General features: G+C 36.8%; 1 protein-coding gene across 1 annotated transcript in view; it reads left to right on the forward strand.

The window, feature by feature from the left end:
• The window catches only part of LOC127623022 (hydrocephalus-inducing protein-like), a 113,174-nt gene that overhangs the window by 20,253 nt on the left and 75,731 nt on the right, over positions 1-17,190 (forward strand). The window contains exons 10-21 of the mRNA XM_052097237.1: positions 65-183; positions 1,883-2,106; positions 2,912-2,979; positions 3,088-3,323; positions 4,762-4,862; positions 4,946-5,081; positions 5,842-6,006; positions 6,919-7,071; positions 10,519-10,757; positions 11,239-11,500; positions 12,346-12,489; positions 16,031-16,171. Of these exons, the coding sequence (XP_051953197.1) occupies positions 65-183; positions 1,883-2,106; positions 2,912-2,979; positions 3,088-3,323; positions 4,762-4,862; positions 4,946-5,081; positions 5,842-6,006; positions 6,919-7,071; positions 10,519-10,757; positions 11,239-11,500; positions 12,346-12,489; positions 16,031-16,171 (1,988 nt within the window). The remainder of the gene's footprint in view (positions 1-64; positions 184-1,882; positions 2,107-2,911; positions 2,980-3,087; positions 3,324-4,761; positions 4,863-4,945; positions 5,082-5,841; positions 6,007-6,918; positions 7,072-10,518; positions 10,758-11,238; positions 11,501-12,345; positions 12,490-16,030; positions 16,172-17,190) is intronic.

The following is a 17,190-nucleotide window of genomic DNA, read 5'->3' on the forward strand; positions in this document are numbered from 1 at the left end:
TCCAATTGCAGAGCATATGTGATTCTTTTTTGTTTTGTTAATTTAATGCTTTGTACTTTGATAGGTCGTGAATCTCGGTTGCAACTCTGCATACAGGGAGAGGGTATAGGCCCCAAACTGCAGTTCAGGTTTGACTCTCTAGAGATGGGAGACATCGTCATTGGCTCCAAACAGACCTATAAGGTACAATTATAGATACTTTTTTAAAAACATTTTAAGATACTTAAATGGATAGTTCACACACAAATATTTATATTTTTCATAATTTACCCTCATGTTGTTCCAAACCTGCATGACTTGCTTTCTTCCATGGAGCACAAAATGTGACGTCAGACAGAATGTTAGCTTCTGTCACCATTCACTTTCATTGCATCTTTTTCCATACAATGAATGGTGAAATGGTGACTGCGACTAAACATTCTGGCTAAAATCTCCTTTTGTGTTCCATGCAGGAAAGAATGTTAAAGGGGTTTGAGACAACATGAGGGTGTGAAAATGATGACAGAATTAAAATTTTAAGTCAACTATCCCTTAAAAGGTACAAGCAAATCAGCTTAAATGGCACTGCATCAATTTAAATCCCTTCTTTAATTGTCATTATTTAACCTAATAGCTAGGATTTCACAATTCAGCATCTGCATCCATAATAATACAATACCTATTTGGTATTGGAATTTCTGCAACTGAAAGCAGGTTTGTTGTGTGATTGTCCCCTTGTTAACCTTCAGTAAAGTCTAAAAGACACGACCTCTTAGCATTACGTCCTCCAAATCATTACACAGACAGAAGCATTATGTGGTGGTGGGAGAGCAAATATTGATGGAACAGAAAAACTCTTCAAAGGATTGATTTGCTGTGAAACCATAGCACGCAAGATTTAATCAGCATGTTGCTGACAATCTGCCAAGTGGACTCAACAGCATTTTTAATTGAATTATAAAAGCCCCTGATTATTACAGAGTCTTGAAATAGAGCAGTATTTGGCTCAGTTCAAATACATTCTGTGTTGAATTATGCAAACAGTGTGCCTTTCCAATTCCTTTTGTTATTTTTGCTTTTGTGTGATCCCATTAAAATAATTGTCCTGGAAAGTTTGAATCTGATTTGGCCCTGAGGCCTCCCTTTCAGCGAGTCTCCAAGTGTATGATTAAACAATGTAAACTGATCCCACTGGTGAAAGAACGAAACAATTGGACATAGACGTGAAAATTTGAGCCTGTATATATTGTGTAGTATCCTCTTTCGTTTGTGTTCCTTTTCTGTATGGGTTGTTGAAAGTTTGCGTCCAAGATTCCAACAGAGGATGCACCTTCTGCTCTGGCTCAGGGTATATGGGCTAAACCAGAAGATGATGTTTTTATTTGATCAGATTGTCTTTGAAAGTCTGATTATGTATGGAATAATAGCATGTTGTTCAGTTAAAAATATAAGCTTGCTCACCTACTACAGATAGTTATGAAGATCATAAGCTGGAAAGATCAGCGATCCATTCAGTCAGTATAAGAGCAGTACTGAGGCAAGGTCATAAAATAATATCCATCTATTAGATATTTGTAATGAGGATTGTATATTTGCCCTCTGGTAGACAATACAGAGTTCCATAGAGTTATAGACACATTTGTGCTTGCCTCAGTTATGCTCTTCAACAAGGCCCCTTGAGTCTGGAATTTTAGAATGTTTGTTTATTATATTTAATCTTTTAAATTTTCTGTAGCTTTATGTTATAAAATGCTTATATATTGCATTATTTTATAATTTACTAGCTCTAATTTTTACTATTGTGTTTATGCATGCATGTATTCATGGTGGGTATTGAACTCAAAACAATTGCCATGAGAATATGGTATATTCAGATTCTGCATCTGTTTTCTCTCCATTTTAGCTGTTTCTGATCAACAAGGGACTGATAAAGGGTGCATATAAACTGGTGCAGCCCAGTACAATCCTGGGCCATTGCTTTTTCATCAACCCCTCAGAGGGCATAATCCCACCTGAAGGCTGCCAAACACTGGAGGTCCAATTCTCTTCTGACAAAATAGGCATTGTCTCTGAGGAGTTACACTTTAGTGTGGTGGGAAAACCAGAGCCAGTCATTTTCACGTTTAGGTAAACCTCACAGATTAACCTTTTATCTATGAAAATTTCCTGACCCACTTAGAATGATACAGTATTTGACTCAGTAACATCTTTTTGTGGGTCATTCTCTGTATGAAATGCCATTTCTACAACTTTGGAAAATAACCTCATATTGTATTTAAAATGTGAATTGAAATTTCTCAAAAGAGGGCTGTTTTAAGTTTAGCTATGTTTTACGCTACATAATCCAAATATTTGAATGTATCTTTAGTGTATTTTAATCACTTTTCCTGCTTATAGCACTCAATACCCTTAATCACACCCTTATAGAACCTAGTTCTTAGCTGCTTGAGCTCAACCAGTGTTGTTCTGAGGTCGAAAAAGGCACAAGTTAATACAGAATGACCCATACTGTATATCCCTCCAAAACCCCCATTAATTAAACCCCTCGCATGACCATTACCAAAAACCATCAATGCTTTATTCTTCATTGTTTTAATCATTAGTTTATGGCTGATTAACTGAATCTGTAAAGGGTGAACCTTAATTAAATATGTGAAGCAGAGCTCTACTGAAATCTTTCAAACACTAGCATAAGCTTCTACCCCCCTTAATTAAGATGGATTACTATTGAAAGTGCTGAATGTAGAGATCTTAAAACTACCACTCCATATTGTCATCTAATAACAATGCAACTCATTTCTCGTTCTGCTGGTCTTCACATCAGCAGCCCTTTAGTTTGAATAATTACTTTTCATGGAACATTTTCATTGACCTTCACTAAATCTTGGCGACAAGCTTTTTGAAAGTTTATGCATCCCTTCATCTCTTGCAGGGGGTGTTTAATTGGCCCTGCATTCCACCTCAGCATCCCAGAGTTCAACTTTGGGGAGGTGTCCTTTGGTAAATTAACTTGCACTATTCACTTCATCAATCAGGATCAGTGTTATTGACTAATGCTTGCTTTGCATTTTGGTTGGGTGTTCAGTAATGTTTTCTCATTGACCCAAGGGTTTCCACAAACGCTGACATGTTGCCTTACCAACACATCAATGGTGGCTATGAGCTTTGGACTCCGGATCCCCGGAGATGGTACTGGAGAGGACAGTATTACCAGCATGGATCAGGTCTCTCAGCTGAACAGAAGTAAATGGGGTCTAGAAGACAAAACAGAAAGGAGACCTAAAGAGTTTATCTTATCACCCAGTACTGGCATAGTTCGTGCTCTGGCTGAGATTGATATTCAGGTATGGTTGCTTTTTCTGAATCTAAGCTGGGCCATCAAACAAACTATCTCTTTGAATACCTCAAAGAGATTTGAATTAATTTCCCTATGCAAAAGCAAAAGTGGCCTGTTGAAACGATCCCTCTGACCTATCCATGATACAAACATCTGCATTCTCTCAAGAGAGAAATTATTTAGTTTTTTGAGGCTCCAATGACTGACTACAGCCCTAAACGTCAGTTCTTTACTTTTTCTTTAAACCCCAGTAAGCCTCAATCACTTTGGACTTTTGATAAAGGGTAGCTGTATTCCACTAATAGAAAAATGGGAGGTGGAATATAATGGAAAAATGGATAAATGATAATAGTGGCTCTAGCTTCTCTCTCTCTCTCTGTGGCTGTGATTATCTTGCCCATACTCCTTTCACTGGTTGCCAGGTACCCTGCATACCTGTCATGCGCTGGTCTTTTCCCATCAATGAGAACTGTCAGCACTTTGGAGGGCTAATCTGTTGGATATGTCCAGCTGGCTTTGTGCTTTCCGTGGATGTGGGTGTCCCCTGTCTATGTGCAAATGTGCCTCTCCCACTCTGTAAAACGACTATGGCTCACCATGTTCTAATGAGGGCTCAGCACAAGAATACATATTAGGGGTTTTTGGTTAGTCGTATTAGTTAAATGGGACAATTTTCCTAGAGGCACAGCTGGCCAGCAGCCTCCCAGACATGTTAATATTATAAGAGAATATATCACCTGGGGAGTACTTTGCTGTTCTTCTCAGGCAGTTACATTTCTCTGTGACAGTTGTCTGTGATCCCATATGTGCTGTTATATAGTCCTAAATCTTAACAGTTTACAATACTATATGGGGTGATTTGTAGAGGACTATAAATAGATTCGCAGCTGTTAAATCTGTTCATAACATTACTGATATAGCAGTGATTAAAAAAAAATACAAATAGAGTCGAGCGGTTTTATCAGAAAATTTGTTGGTGATATGAGTGGATTAATAAATCAATCAGCCAATGTAAGGCTGTGCATTACAATGATTTTACACATGCAAAGGGTGTTCCTAGCCATAATGTGGAGTGCTTTAAAGCCCCCTTAGCCATTGTAAAATCACTGCAAACTAGAACCTTAATGCTTTCATAAAACAGTGGCAACAACATTACAATAAAAGAAACCAATGTTCAATAAACAGTAAAATTTATAATAAATAATTATCCACCACGTATACATGTAGTTCATTATCCTAACTGTAGACTCTTTATGGTCGCCAAGCAAAGTAGCAACTTGGTGCATTAATAGAATGTGCAGTCACAGGTGTGCTTTTTTGTGATTTTAAATCTGCTTTGAATGTGGTTTATCCAATCATTATTTAGAGTCAGATGCATACGTTTTAAAATGGAAGAAATTAAATCTTATTATGTGTATCTGTTTGTTTTTGTGTTTGTTTTGCAGTTGACCTTATGCTCCAACACTGTGCAAGACTACAGTCTGGCTTTAGTGGTGGATATACAGGGTGTTGGGGAGGAGGTTTTGGCTCTCCCAATCAAAGCTAGGTAGAATATATACTTTTATGGGGATGTATGAAGTATTTACTCAAGTCTTCAAGCACAAAGCTTATCTCTGAATCTCCCTGTAGATGTGTTGTGCCTGATGTGATCCTCGAGAATCCAGTTCTTCAGTTCCAGCACTGTTTCCTAGGTCATCCCTATGAGCAATCAGTTAAAATTGTCAATGACACTGACCTCCCTGCATGCTATGGACTTCTGCCTCAGGTGATTTCTACCAACCAAGTTAGTCAATGCATCTCGTTGCAATTGCACCCCTTAAAGACCCCATGAAATAAAAAAAACTCATGTGTGTTTGCTTTGACGTCATCTACAGTATCTAAAAGTGGATAAAATTCACTTTTTTTCATCTTTTTCTTTTGGAAAAACATGAAAAATATTGATGACTCATCTTAAATACAGGGTTTTATCATAGCTGTTCTAGAATGAGAAAATCCCTCCCGCTAATACCACCAAGTTCATGGTTGGGACGTAACTAATGCTGTTCCATTCAAAGTCAGATGTGGGAAATTCTGTCTTAATATCTCTGAAAGATTTCTTCTAAGCAAACACAAATGCACTGTTCCTGTTCGCCTAGCTGTCAACAAAGACATCTGCAAGTGACCAAATTGATAAATAATGCTGCAATATTTGCACTTGTTGTACAGGTATGATTGTCAATAGATAGTATAATTTTCCATGTTTTGAACATCTGTCTCTGGAAACATTGGCTAAACAAGTTGAATTATCATGTAATGGAGAAACTTTGAATCATTGATTGATATGATTTTATAAAAGTAAATGTTTATCATTTATCAGTAAATCTGTAGATTTCTGTAAATTCCGTTGGTGAAATCGGATTTGAGAATTTCCAGGTTGGAAGTCCAACTTCAACTTGTTTTTAGGTTGGATGAGAATCAATGCCTATCGTCCTGGCTTACGCTACCAGATATGGCACAAATGTGAGTGCTTCTGTTTCTCTGTGTAGCCGTATGAGGAGGAACCCCCTCTTCTTTATACCAGCACTCATCCACGAGGGGTTATCCAGTCACACAGCACAGAACAGATTCCACTAGTCCTTCTGGCCAAGACAGTGGGCAGCCTGCAGCAAACAGTTCACATTGCTATACTAGGTCGTCAAGACACGCCATTGGTGAGTGTGTACGTTTGACGTTACGGCGAGCACTTGTTGTGGCATTTGTGTTTACTAGATGTACATTTTAAAAATTCAAGATGTATACATTTATGGAAATAAGTCACATTTTCCATCAGTTAATGCCTACTGTGACATCATTTTAAGTCTAGTTTGAGTGATATACATTATCCAAGAATAGAAACACTAGAATGGAAACAGAAAAACATTTGTTTGGAATGATTGTATTTTAATAATATTATGATGATTATGATTTCTTAATGTCATTACACAATGTTCTTCCTTCAATTGTGGTTTTACAACGATATTAAGGCTCCAACAACTTGTAAAATAATGTTTATTTAAAATAAGAAAAAAAAAAATGTTCTTCTGTTTTTATTCAACAGTTCCTTTTTGAACTAGCCATTTTGATGCCCAGAAAACACATGTTTAATAGCGTAATGTTCTCAAAATAACTCTCAAACTAATTGTGGGGTGGAATGCAAGCACATTTGTACCCTACAATGTCAAAGTGCTTAGTAATAGGCACTTTGCTTTTACATCTGAAATTTAGCAGGCATTGCACATTCTTGTAAATGTAAATGTGTTATGTTTTGAAGTATTTGAAGTACAGTGTGTAACGCATTATGCACAACGAGGAAATGCCAACTGAATTTGCCTTTGCTTCCATTGGGAAATTGTTGTGCAGTTGCGCTTATTGTCTCTCTAGATATCATCTATCATCAGCCGACATTAATAGATCTTTTACCCGTTATCAGATTTAATGTAAATGTAGTGGTTTCTGTTTTCGTTTTTGGCCAAGATTTTTCTTTTGTCTTTCAGCAAAAAAGAAAATGAAAACCAGGCACTGAAACTTTTCGGTGGCTGAAATCTCTAGATGTAACCTCTTTTGCAAACTGCTTTTTTCCATAGGAGCTGCTCCTGTCCTGTGTTGGCCAGGGTCCTTCAGTCTCTGTCAGTCCTGCCAAGCTGAACTTTGGCGGCATTCCGGTGCTAACCGATGTCCCAAGGACTTTACAGCTGTCCAACAATTCCCCTATTCCAGCCCAATTTCTTGCTCAAATGGTAGGTCATGTACTGGGACAGAAGGGACTTTTCTCTTCCTCTAGGAAGAACTTTAATACTGTTCCAAAGGCCTTAAAATTCAAATTTTATTGCATATATACTCTTTGCACTCTGCTGTTACAGTAATTAATTTCCAGCCTAAATAAGTGTTAAAGAAGTTAATTAGCTGAATGATTTGTTAGCTTTTGTTGAGAACTGCTGATGTAATATTATTATCAAAACCAGAAAACTCATTTCATGACTAATTCAGTCATGATAAAATTTGGCCTAAAACCATGCTCACATAGCACCTCATAGAAATGTGGCCATAAAAGTAAAATCCTCTCTCTCTCCCCCTATCCTTTTCTATTTATTGCCTATTCATTTTACAGCGCTTGTAAATTTGTAGCATTTTTCTTACTCTGAGTCCAATATTATGATCTTCTCTTCACAGATGGTGAATGTATTCATTAGAATAGATAAGAGTTTGCTTAATCCCCCCAGTCATATGCCTTATTTAAAGTATAAGTCCTTATTTCTATTCATTTCCATTTTCCCTTTTTGTGGCTCTTTAATTTAAAGAGTCTTCCTTGATTCTCAGCACTGATAAATACCATCAGAGTTTGTTTAATTAATTCCTGGAAGGATTACACAAAACCACACACTCACACACACAAATACATACACAAGACAAAATAACACACATAAAGACAGGCACATTCAGATATTAAGGGCATCCAACCTAGATTGTGGGCTGATACTCATTTGTAAGCTGATCCTGTCTTCTCCTCTAAGGCTGGGACTTTCATAAGCCCTGAGTTTTTACAAAACATTTTCCAGCTTTAGTCGATCCTGAATTCCATTAAAGGTACTCGATAGCATGGCTGAATGCCAGACAGACACTGACAGGACTGTCATATGAATTTAAAATACTCAAAAGCACATTGTTGGGCTGTTATGCATCCATTTGTTCCTGTAGTTTCTGATAAAGTCATATTGTGAGGGTTTTTTCTTTTTTTTTTTTTGCAAAGGGGTGTCTTCTCTGAATGCTCTCTTTTGGTTCCATTGTAAAGCTCTTCACCACCATGAAGTTCAAAGCAATCAATGGTGTTAAACCTTCTAATGCAGGTCTGATCTGATTATTGAAATTTCAGCTGGCTTGTTCTTCACTTGATTTTGCTCTCAAGGGGAAATCGCCCCAACCTCGATCTAGGTCTCTATTGACCGGTTCATCTATCTCTCTTCCCCTCCTCTATCACTATGTTACTCTATCACTAATGTAGCTGTTTCATAAGTTCCATCTGTATTAGATGTTTACCTAGTTTTCAGGTTCTCTGGAAAGCTTGATTCTGATTGATCAATCGTGGGATTTTTGTAAAGTGTCACTTTTGCAAATTAAATCCCTTCAAAATTGTGTTAGTTTTATTTTGCCATTATGACCAGCTAAATTAACATTAACCCTTCGAAGCACACTTGAAAGGGAAGTACACTCTACCTTAATGTTTACCTCTATGGACCGCTCACTTAGTTTCTCCCTATGAAGACTGAAAGGAGAGAGTTATGGGAATTATGTTAAATATGACAAAAGCTATTGTCACGAACCCCGCTCCTCTGCCCCATCTCCGCTTCCTCGAGCACGCACACGCACACATGCACTCCGCGAGCGTGCTCGCTTCCCGCTCCCTCGCTCCGACCCCTTGAGCTCGTACGCTCTTTTTCCTCCCTCGAGCTTCCACGCCCGGTGTTGCTATTACGAGCTCACGGTCGTAAACTATATCCCCCCTCTGACTCATGCTCGCTTCTCACGCGCTTCAGCCTGAACATTATGACCACCTGCACTCACGCGCTTCCTATCCCCACACATTAGTTTCACCTGCACTCGTCTCGTCACCTGTCATTGTTTACACCTGCACTCGCCCCTATAAATACACTATCCTTCCGTTTGTATCTGGTTGGTTATTGTATTTAGATTCCCGTGTTTTGCCCCTCGCTAGTCTCGCCTAGTTTTGTTCTCCTCTTTGATTCCCTCTTAGCTTGCCAGCTCCCTAGTTGTTAACTGTTTTCCCGTCCTCTACCCTCTTGTTATTGTTATTCTGATTACCCCGGCTTCGACCCCCTTGCTTTCCGTGACCACTCTATTTGCTATTGCCCTTTTGTTATATCCTCGTTCCCCGGCTCTCGACTCTACGCTTTCCCTGACCATTCTCCCTCTGGATTTTCCTTACTGTACCTTCGCCTGCTCTTTATTTAATAAAAGCAGTTTGTTGACTTACATTGTGACTGTCTCATCTTGTGTGTGTGTGTGTGTGTGTGTGTGTGTGTCCGGGTTACAGCTATGCACAGCCATCAGAATGAGCCACTCTCTTAAGACAAATAAAACACTATTAATCAGAATCCCTTAACACTCCAACAATCGTTCTCTTTACTCAGTCAGAAAATCCCTATTCAAAATTAATGTGCAAGACATTAATCAGTTGACTGCATTATGAACATTTATTTTAATCCTCAGCCAACAGTTACGGAAAGCAGTGGTATGAATTAAGCTGTTGTTGTGGTGCTGAGCACTTCTGCACACAAAGGAAGAGAAGCTTGCACTTTTTTCCTTGGTATGTTTCTCATTATTAGAGAATGAAAGGAAATAATGAAAGAAGGGAGGAAAAGTAGAATGGAGAGGAGGCGCTTCACATCTGGGGTTTGAAAGAGGGAAGACTGGCTTATATGGAAATCCTCCATGTAAATACCCCGGTGTACACACGTGTTAGCCAGATGTCAGACTCCCAAGTCAGATAAAACAAACAATATTTGCTTATTGCTTACATTAGAAATGTAGTACTTCTTATTCAGTATGTACTTATTATGATTCTTTCATACTATCTTCTCTCTCTCTTTTCCTACTGGCCGGAGACACATACACGCTCACACATACATGCATATGCTATTGCTACATGGCTGCTCATTAAAAAGCCCTGTTCAATTACAAGACAAAGATAATATTTAGATGAGCAGAGGGCTTTTGACAGGCAGTTACTTGTGTTGGAACTCTTTTCCAGCTGGGATGGAACAATTTCCTGTGGACTTTATATAAGACAGATGGAAGGATTAGTCCACACACAAGGGATGTCACTGATGTTTTGTGCTTGTGATTGTTTTGGTATTAATTAGTATTGTACTAAGTATTGCATGAAGTTGATGGATGCTTTAGTGTGAAATCAACTGGCATTATTTGTTTACATATTTCCTATTCTAATAAGAAGTTGGTGCATATAATAAGATATATCATAAGGATTAAAAAGCCAAAAGGCTTTAGTTATGTCACAGCCACGAACCATTATTTGCTACTTGATAGTTGGTTGGATGTGGTATTTGAGGAAGGGACATTTTAATTCTAGAGAGTATTTGATTATGTATGTGTGTATATCTGTTAAAAGTGATTATGTGCTCTAACACATGCTATATATTCGGTGGTAGGTGAAGAAAAGGTCTCAATGGCGTGTGGAGCCCAGTGAAGGGGAAGTTCCACCAGAAGAGATGATGGAATTAAAGCTGATTGCCAATCTTAATGACACATTACCCTTCCTGGATGAACTGTTGCTGGAAATCCAGGTCAGCCAATCCTTTAAAATTCCTGTGTCTGCCACAGGACAGGGGACCACCATAGTCACTGATCGACCATTTGCCCCAACCTTGGATTTGGGAACCCACTTCAGGTAAAACAACCAATCGCATGCAATCTGTCCAGTTGTCTTAAGTCGAAAAACCTGAAATGTGTTTTTATATGCCAATACCATTAGAGCAGCTTATAATGCTAACATAAATTGTACAATTTAATAGCATCACATTATGTTCACAAAATTGCTGAATTTAAATAAAAACTGTATTTTACACTTATTCTACAATATTTTAATAAAATCACTAAGATATGTTTGACAACCGAAAATGTACACCATTCATTGACAAAACTTTCTTTAGATTTGGAAACTGACACTATGTAGAATGACAACATCTGTTAATTGTCCATTTATGCGCAGTTATTGACCGTTAATCTCAAAATAGCCAAATATCAGTCAATGTATCGGACTACCTCTAGTCTTGAGCTTTGCCATTCATTTTAAAGTCATGCAATTATATGAGTGTGTCATTCACAAAGCTTCACATTCATTTAAATAATTATAACTTCTGGTCTTCCAGTTCTGGCCCATGTCAATATCCCTTCAGAATCACCAACCAGGGTCGTCGCACCCACCAATTATTCTGGAGCACAGAGGGATTTGCACAATTCCACAATAAAGACACTATGACACCTGACAAGTTTAGGAACAGGAAAAGAAAGAGTCCGCAGACTGGCTCCGTTCAAGAAGGCCCAGTCTTTACTCTAACTCCTGCACGTTTATCACTTCCTCCAGGCCACACAGCTGATATGCTGCTAGAGGGCTCCTCTGACATCCCCAAGGTACTTTATTTAAGACTTACATCATATAATCCACTGGACTGACAACTGAACTATTCTTTGCAACAATGGGCAACACTTTCAAATACTATGTTTTGGCTAATAGTAGTCTCAGCTACTGTGTCACATTCTGACACAATCAGCTGAAGTTTGAATACAGAGTTGAAGGTTCTGAAAACCACCCTTAATCCTCTTTTAGTAAAGCAGCACAGAGCTGTGTATTGACTTCCTCTCTAGAGCATTACAGAGATGCATACCCCCTTAAGTCCTTATTGATTTAATGGTAAGTTTGAGATGAGAGAAGGTGACGAGTGAAGACAGGCCTGCCCTCCTGCAGCCCACGCTGGACTGCTGTGCCTTTGCATGGCCATTGGAAGTAGGCCATAGAGTAGGCCTCTTCTGTAGCAGGCTTTTTTTTAAGGTCTTAAAGGTGAAATGTGTAATTTCTTTGGTGTCAATATACTCTTCAATCCGAGCAGTCAACTATAGGTAAACCATTTTGGGTTGAATTCCATGATAAGAGTAAACATTGTGACTCTGAGGCACTGGACATATAAACATTTATATGTTTTCTGAACATCCCCCAAATAGCAACATTGGCTCACTGAATGTTGTGAATTTGGGGCGGGACTATCTGTTTTATGTCTAATGGCAGATGCGGAAAGTGTATGGAAATCTGTTTAAAAACAGTCATTATTTTAGCAATTCACCTTCACCTTTAAGATAAAGTGTAATACCATCAAAGATGATTCACATCTGCTCTCATAGTGAGAAATTATGAGTTGGAGGTTATGCCAGCATCTTTTGTTGTATAATGTTTTATTATGTGTTTGTGTTTATGAATGCAGATGGTTAGGGAGAAGTTGGTATGCCATGCCATTGTGGGGCGTCATTATGGAAGAGAGTGCATTATGACTGTGGACATCACATGCCAGTTTGTCACCCCAGGAATAGACATCTCCTCCCAACAAATCAACTTCTATGTGGAAAAGGTGGTCATTTGTTTGTTTTCTGTGTGTGTGAATTTTGTGCAAGCATCACTGATGCCTGTCTACCTGCAAAATTCTCTCTACTGTCATCCTTGTATAACGGCATCCACATTATCCTATTTCATTATGTCAGCTACTCATATTGTTAACTGGCCCATCATCTGTACATTGAAACAACTGTGTTTCAGGTAGTTAAGCGGCTGATGCATACTTTGTGCTAATTTTCCTTTATTTTATAGAGCAAAATATACTTTGCTTTCCACTGGAAAACTAGTCTGCAAAGTGTGCTTGGATTGAGACAGATATCTTCTCCTGTACACCTGTTGCAAATTTTTGAATGCCACTTAAAGGGATTGTTCACCCAAAAATTTAAATTCTCTCATCCCATCTCTCTTGGTCCAAGCAATGCAAGTGAATGGTGACCAGATTTCTGAAGGTCCAAAAATGACATCATATTATGTTCACAAAATTGCTGAATTTAAATAAAAGCGGTATTTTACACATTAATCTCAAAATAGCCAAATATCATTCAGTGTATCTGACTATTTCTAGTCTTGAGACATCCCATTTGTGTAAGACTTTCTTTCATTTGCAGGGCACAATTGAAGATTTTAGAAGAATATTTCAGCTCTGTTGGTCCAAATAATGCAAGTGAATGATGACCAGATCTCTGAAGGTCCAAAAATGACATAGAGGAGGCATAAAAGTAATCCATACAACTCCAGTGGTTAAATCTGTATCTTATGAAGCAATATGAGAGGTGTGGGTGAGAAACAGATAAATATTTATGTCCTTTTTTTACTATCAATCTGCACCTTTGACTAGCCCCAACCAGTAGGAAAGTCTGAACATTCTAAATAGAAGTGTAGATTTACAGTTAAAAAAGTACTTAAGTATTGACCTGTTTCTCACCCACACCTATCATATTGCATCAGAAGATATGGATTTAACCACTGGATTTTTATGGATTACTTTTATGCTGCCTTTTGGACCTTCAAAGTTCTGCTCACCACTCACTTCCATTGTGAGGACAAACAGAGCTAAAATATTCCTTTAAAAATCTTCATTTGAGTTCAGCAGATTAAAGTAAGTCATACACATCCGGGATGGTATGAGGGTGAGTAAACGATGAGAGAATTTTCATTTTTGGGTGAACTATCCCTTTAACATGAAAATAAAAGACATTGTCTGTGCATTTACTAAGAAATCAGTTATCATTATGGCAGTCACTTGACTGCAAAAAGACAAGATCAAGGCATGGGCAAATGTCTGTTGAAAATTAAAACTGATTGCTCTAAAAACAAACAATTGTAAAAACAATGCAGTTGTTATGTATGTAAGTACAACTCATTCAAATGTGCATCCAAATGTACTTCTCATTTGCACAGTGATTGTAAGCAAGCTGAGATGGCAAAATCATTTTAAACCCAGCCCACAGCTCAGCATTGATGCCTCAGTATCTCAGGTCCTCCACTGTTTTTTAAAAAAAAGCTGTAAAATAAGCTGAGTGAGCGCAGGGGGAACCATCATTATAATGAAAATGATTTTCTGTCTGCCGTATTTCACTTTTATTATCTCTCTCTCAACACACACACATTTAGAAAACAACACACCCCTTGTCAGATTCCTGTTCTGTCTAATTTTTGCTGCAGCAGTACATATTTCCATACACTTTTCAAATCTACTGACAGCTGCTTTCGGGCGCCTTGCAAGTCTTCATCTTAGAACTAAAAATGCTAATTTATTTCTGTGGCATTCTTTTTATCTGGTTCTGTCCCTTTCGTCTGTGTTTTGACAGCCCATGCTGCTAGATTTACTGAATGCTCCCTTAGTGGAGCTTGCAGGAATAAAGCAATTAATGACAGCGAGTGGGAAATGCAGAGAGAGATGAGAGAGAAGGGACATTTGGGAAAGTGAAGGGAGAGGGAAAACTCAGTGATTGGGATGGAGGATTTAGGAGAGAGAGAAAGGGAGAGGTTGAAATATTGCTGGTAAATATTTACACTGACATGCACAAAGGGTCTTGAATGATAGTGTTTTTAAAATCATCAATCCCAGCTGGTCTCAATGTCAGAAGATAACTTTTTTATATAATAATATACAAATTGATTTTCAGGGCATTTTCTACAATATAACATATTATTCCTAATATGGAAACACATGGCACGTTGTCCATTTATGTGGGGAAAATAAATCTCAATCCGAAAGGTTACACTACAACCTGCTAAATTAAATCAGTATCTAAAGCAGAAATATCTGAAAGTAATGCACAATAAAAGCATAAGATGCTCTGCTAGAATACAATTTAAGTAAATGTCCAGTCCCTGAATATTCTGCTCTGTACTGTGTACTGTTACATTAGATATTGATGTAATCACTGTTTCAGATATTGGATTTGTTCAGAATTATTTAAAATTGTTTACAGTAATTCCTAACTCCTACAGTAAAAGTAAGCTACTTTTACAATAGTATTTCTACAATATATTACAATTAAAAGACAACTGTATAGTGTGACTTCTTAATAAACAGGGCCAGGAAATTGCTGTAATGTAGCAGTGCTGTATTGTAGAATCACAATTATCAAACTTACTGCATATGTTTTTTAACATGCAGTCTTTGTTAATTGTCACCATTGTTGAGTTATGTATGCTGAGTGTTGATATATATGTGTTACATGGTATATTTGCATTATATGTGCGTTATAACTCTACTAAAGGTTTATGTGCAATAACAGATCAATCGTATCACAGCCTGTCATTGCAAGCATCACTACCTCATTGTTTGATTATAACTATTTTTTTCTTCTTACAAATGCACCATGTAGTGTGTAGACTATAATATCTTGATCAGACTTAGTCAATCTCTAAATTGAAGTGTTTTTTTTTCTGCAGCACAGTGCAAGGTCTAATGTTCATAAAACACAATTACATCAGCATTTATAAAAATTGTATTCATTTATTAACTTTAAATGCAAGTAAAATTCCCCTTTCAAAGGGAACACTAAACACCATAATTGTGACTTCAAATGAAATACAATTATCCCACAATGCAGTGTGATATTTTTTATTTATTTTTACTATAATTTGTTGTGTTATAAGAGAAAATGGCATAGCCAGCATTGATTTTACAATAAAATTCTGATAGCATCAGTTTATTGTAATACTTTGCTGTTAAATTTTGTAAAATATTGGCAATTTTATAATATATATATATATATATATATATATATATATATATATATATATACCGTAATAACAATTTTAGAGTTTACTGTGTAAATGTGACTTGATTTAAAACTAGAAAGAATTGTAAAGTTTAAACTTAAATTAAGTCAAATCTTTTTTTGAGATAACTACTGTATTAGCATTTACAGTTTCTGATCTGCACACTGAAATGCGATGAGAAGTGGAGGATTAAATAGTAGTTTATATTGCTAATAAGCATTTGTTTCTTCTTCCTCAATACTTGAATTACTTGAAGTTTTTGTTTCATATAGTTATTTTTGTCATATTCACTTTGTTGATGTTGTTTTTATTACCCACAGGCTCCAGATGTGTTTCTGGTTCCACTGTATCAGAGGCTGGTTCTTAAGAGTGTGTCCTCATTGAACCTCTCTATAGAACTGACCCTGCATGACCCCTTCGGCCTGTGTGATTATGAAGGAGATGAGTTCACAACCTCAAAGGTAAACAGATTATCTGAGCACACATAAAAGAAGAACAGGCTATGTATACCTCTGCAGTATGTGGAAAGTTGCTGTATAGTTTCATGTAATGGCAGTGTAACAGCATTATAATAGTTTGCAATACAAGTAAGCATGTGAAGTCACAAGCTTTTGGAGTCATTAACTACTGCTTTCACAAAGCAAAAAGCAACTTAAGATGAGAGTTATTGTAGTTTTCACATTAACAATTTACAATAAGGTTTTTACAGCATTTATTAATCTTGGTTAATGTTAATTTATAAATTAACAAATGTTCATTGTTACTTCAATGTGCATTAACTAATTTAAAAATGTAAAACTTAAATGTTAATAATGGACAAAGACAGTATGTTGAAATTAATATTAGCCAAGAATAATTAGTGCTGGAAAATTGTTAACTAATGTAGTTTACTAATATTAACAAATACAACCTTAATGTTACTATTTTTACTTTTTTAATGTAGTTTTTATTTATATGTCCTTTCAATTTAGTTGTAAATCTGATTGTTATTTTGAGTTGAGATTTTTCTGTTATCTAGTTTCAGTTTCGTTATAGTTTTTAGTATGCTTAATATTATTTTTGTGTTTTAGATCTGCCAAAGCTGTGCTAACTGATATTATATAAATATGTTTTTATATGATACTTTTTATATGTTTTATATAAACATATATTTTATGTGTTACAATCCTTGCCATCCAGTGTTATTGCTAGCTAGTGATGTTTATTGAAAGCGGTTTTTAAATGTTTAAAATGTTATTATATATTGTGTTTCAAAAACTATCATGTAGATCATGTAATTAAGTTTAGTTAGTTACATTTTAGTTTAGTATTAATTGTAGTTTTTTCAATTGATTTTATTTTTATTTCAGTTAACGGAAATGTTTTCATTTTAGTTTTCATTAAAGGTGCATTATGTAAGATTCAGAAATCCTTGTTATTAATGACACTTGTGGCCGTTAAGTGAACTGCAGCCAGCTACCTGTTGCTCATGCTCGTGCAC

The sequence above is a fragment of the Xyrauchen texanus genome, chromosome 29 (genome assembly GCF_025860055.1).
Source record: "Xyrauchen texanus isolate HMW12.3.18 chromosome 29, RBS_HiC_50CHRs, whole genome shotgun sequence".
Lineage (NCBI taxonomy): Eukaryota > Metazoa > Chordata > Actinopteri > Cypriniformes > Catostomidae > Xyrauchen > Xyrauchen texanus.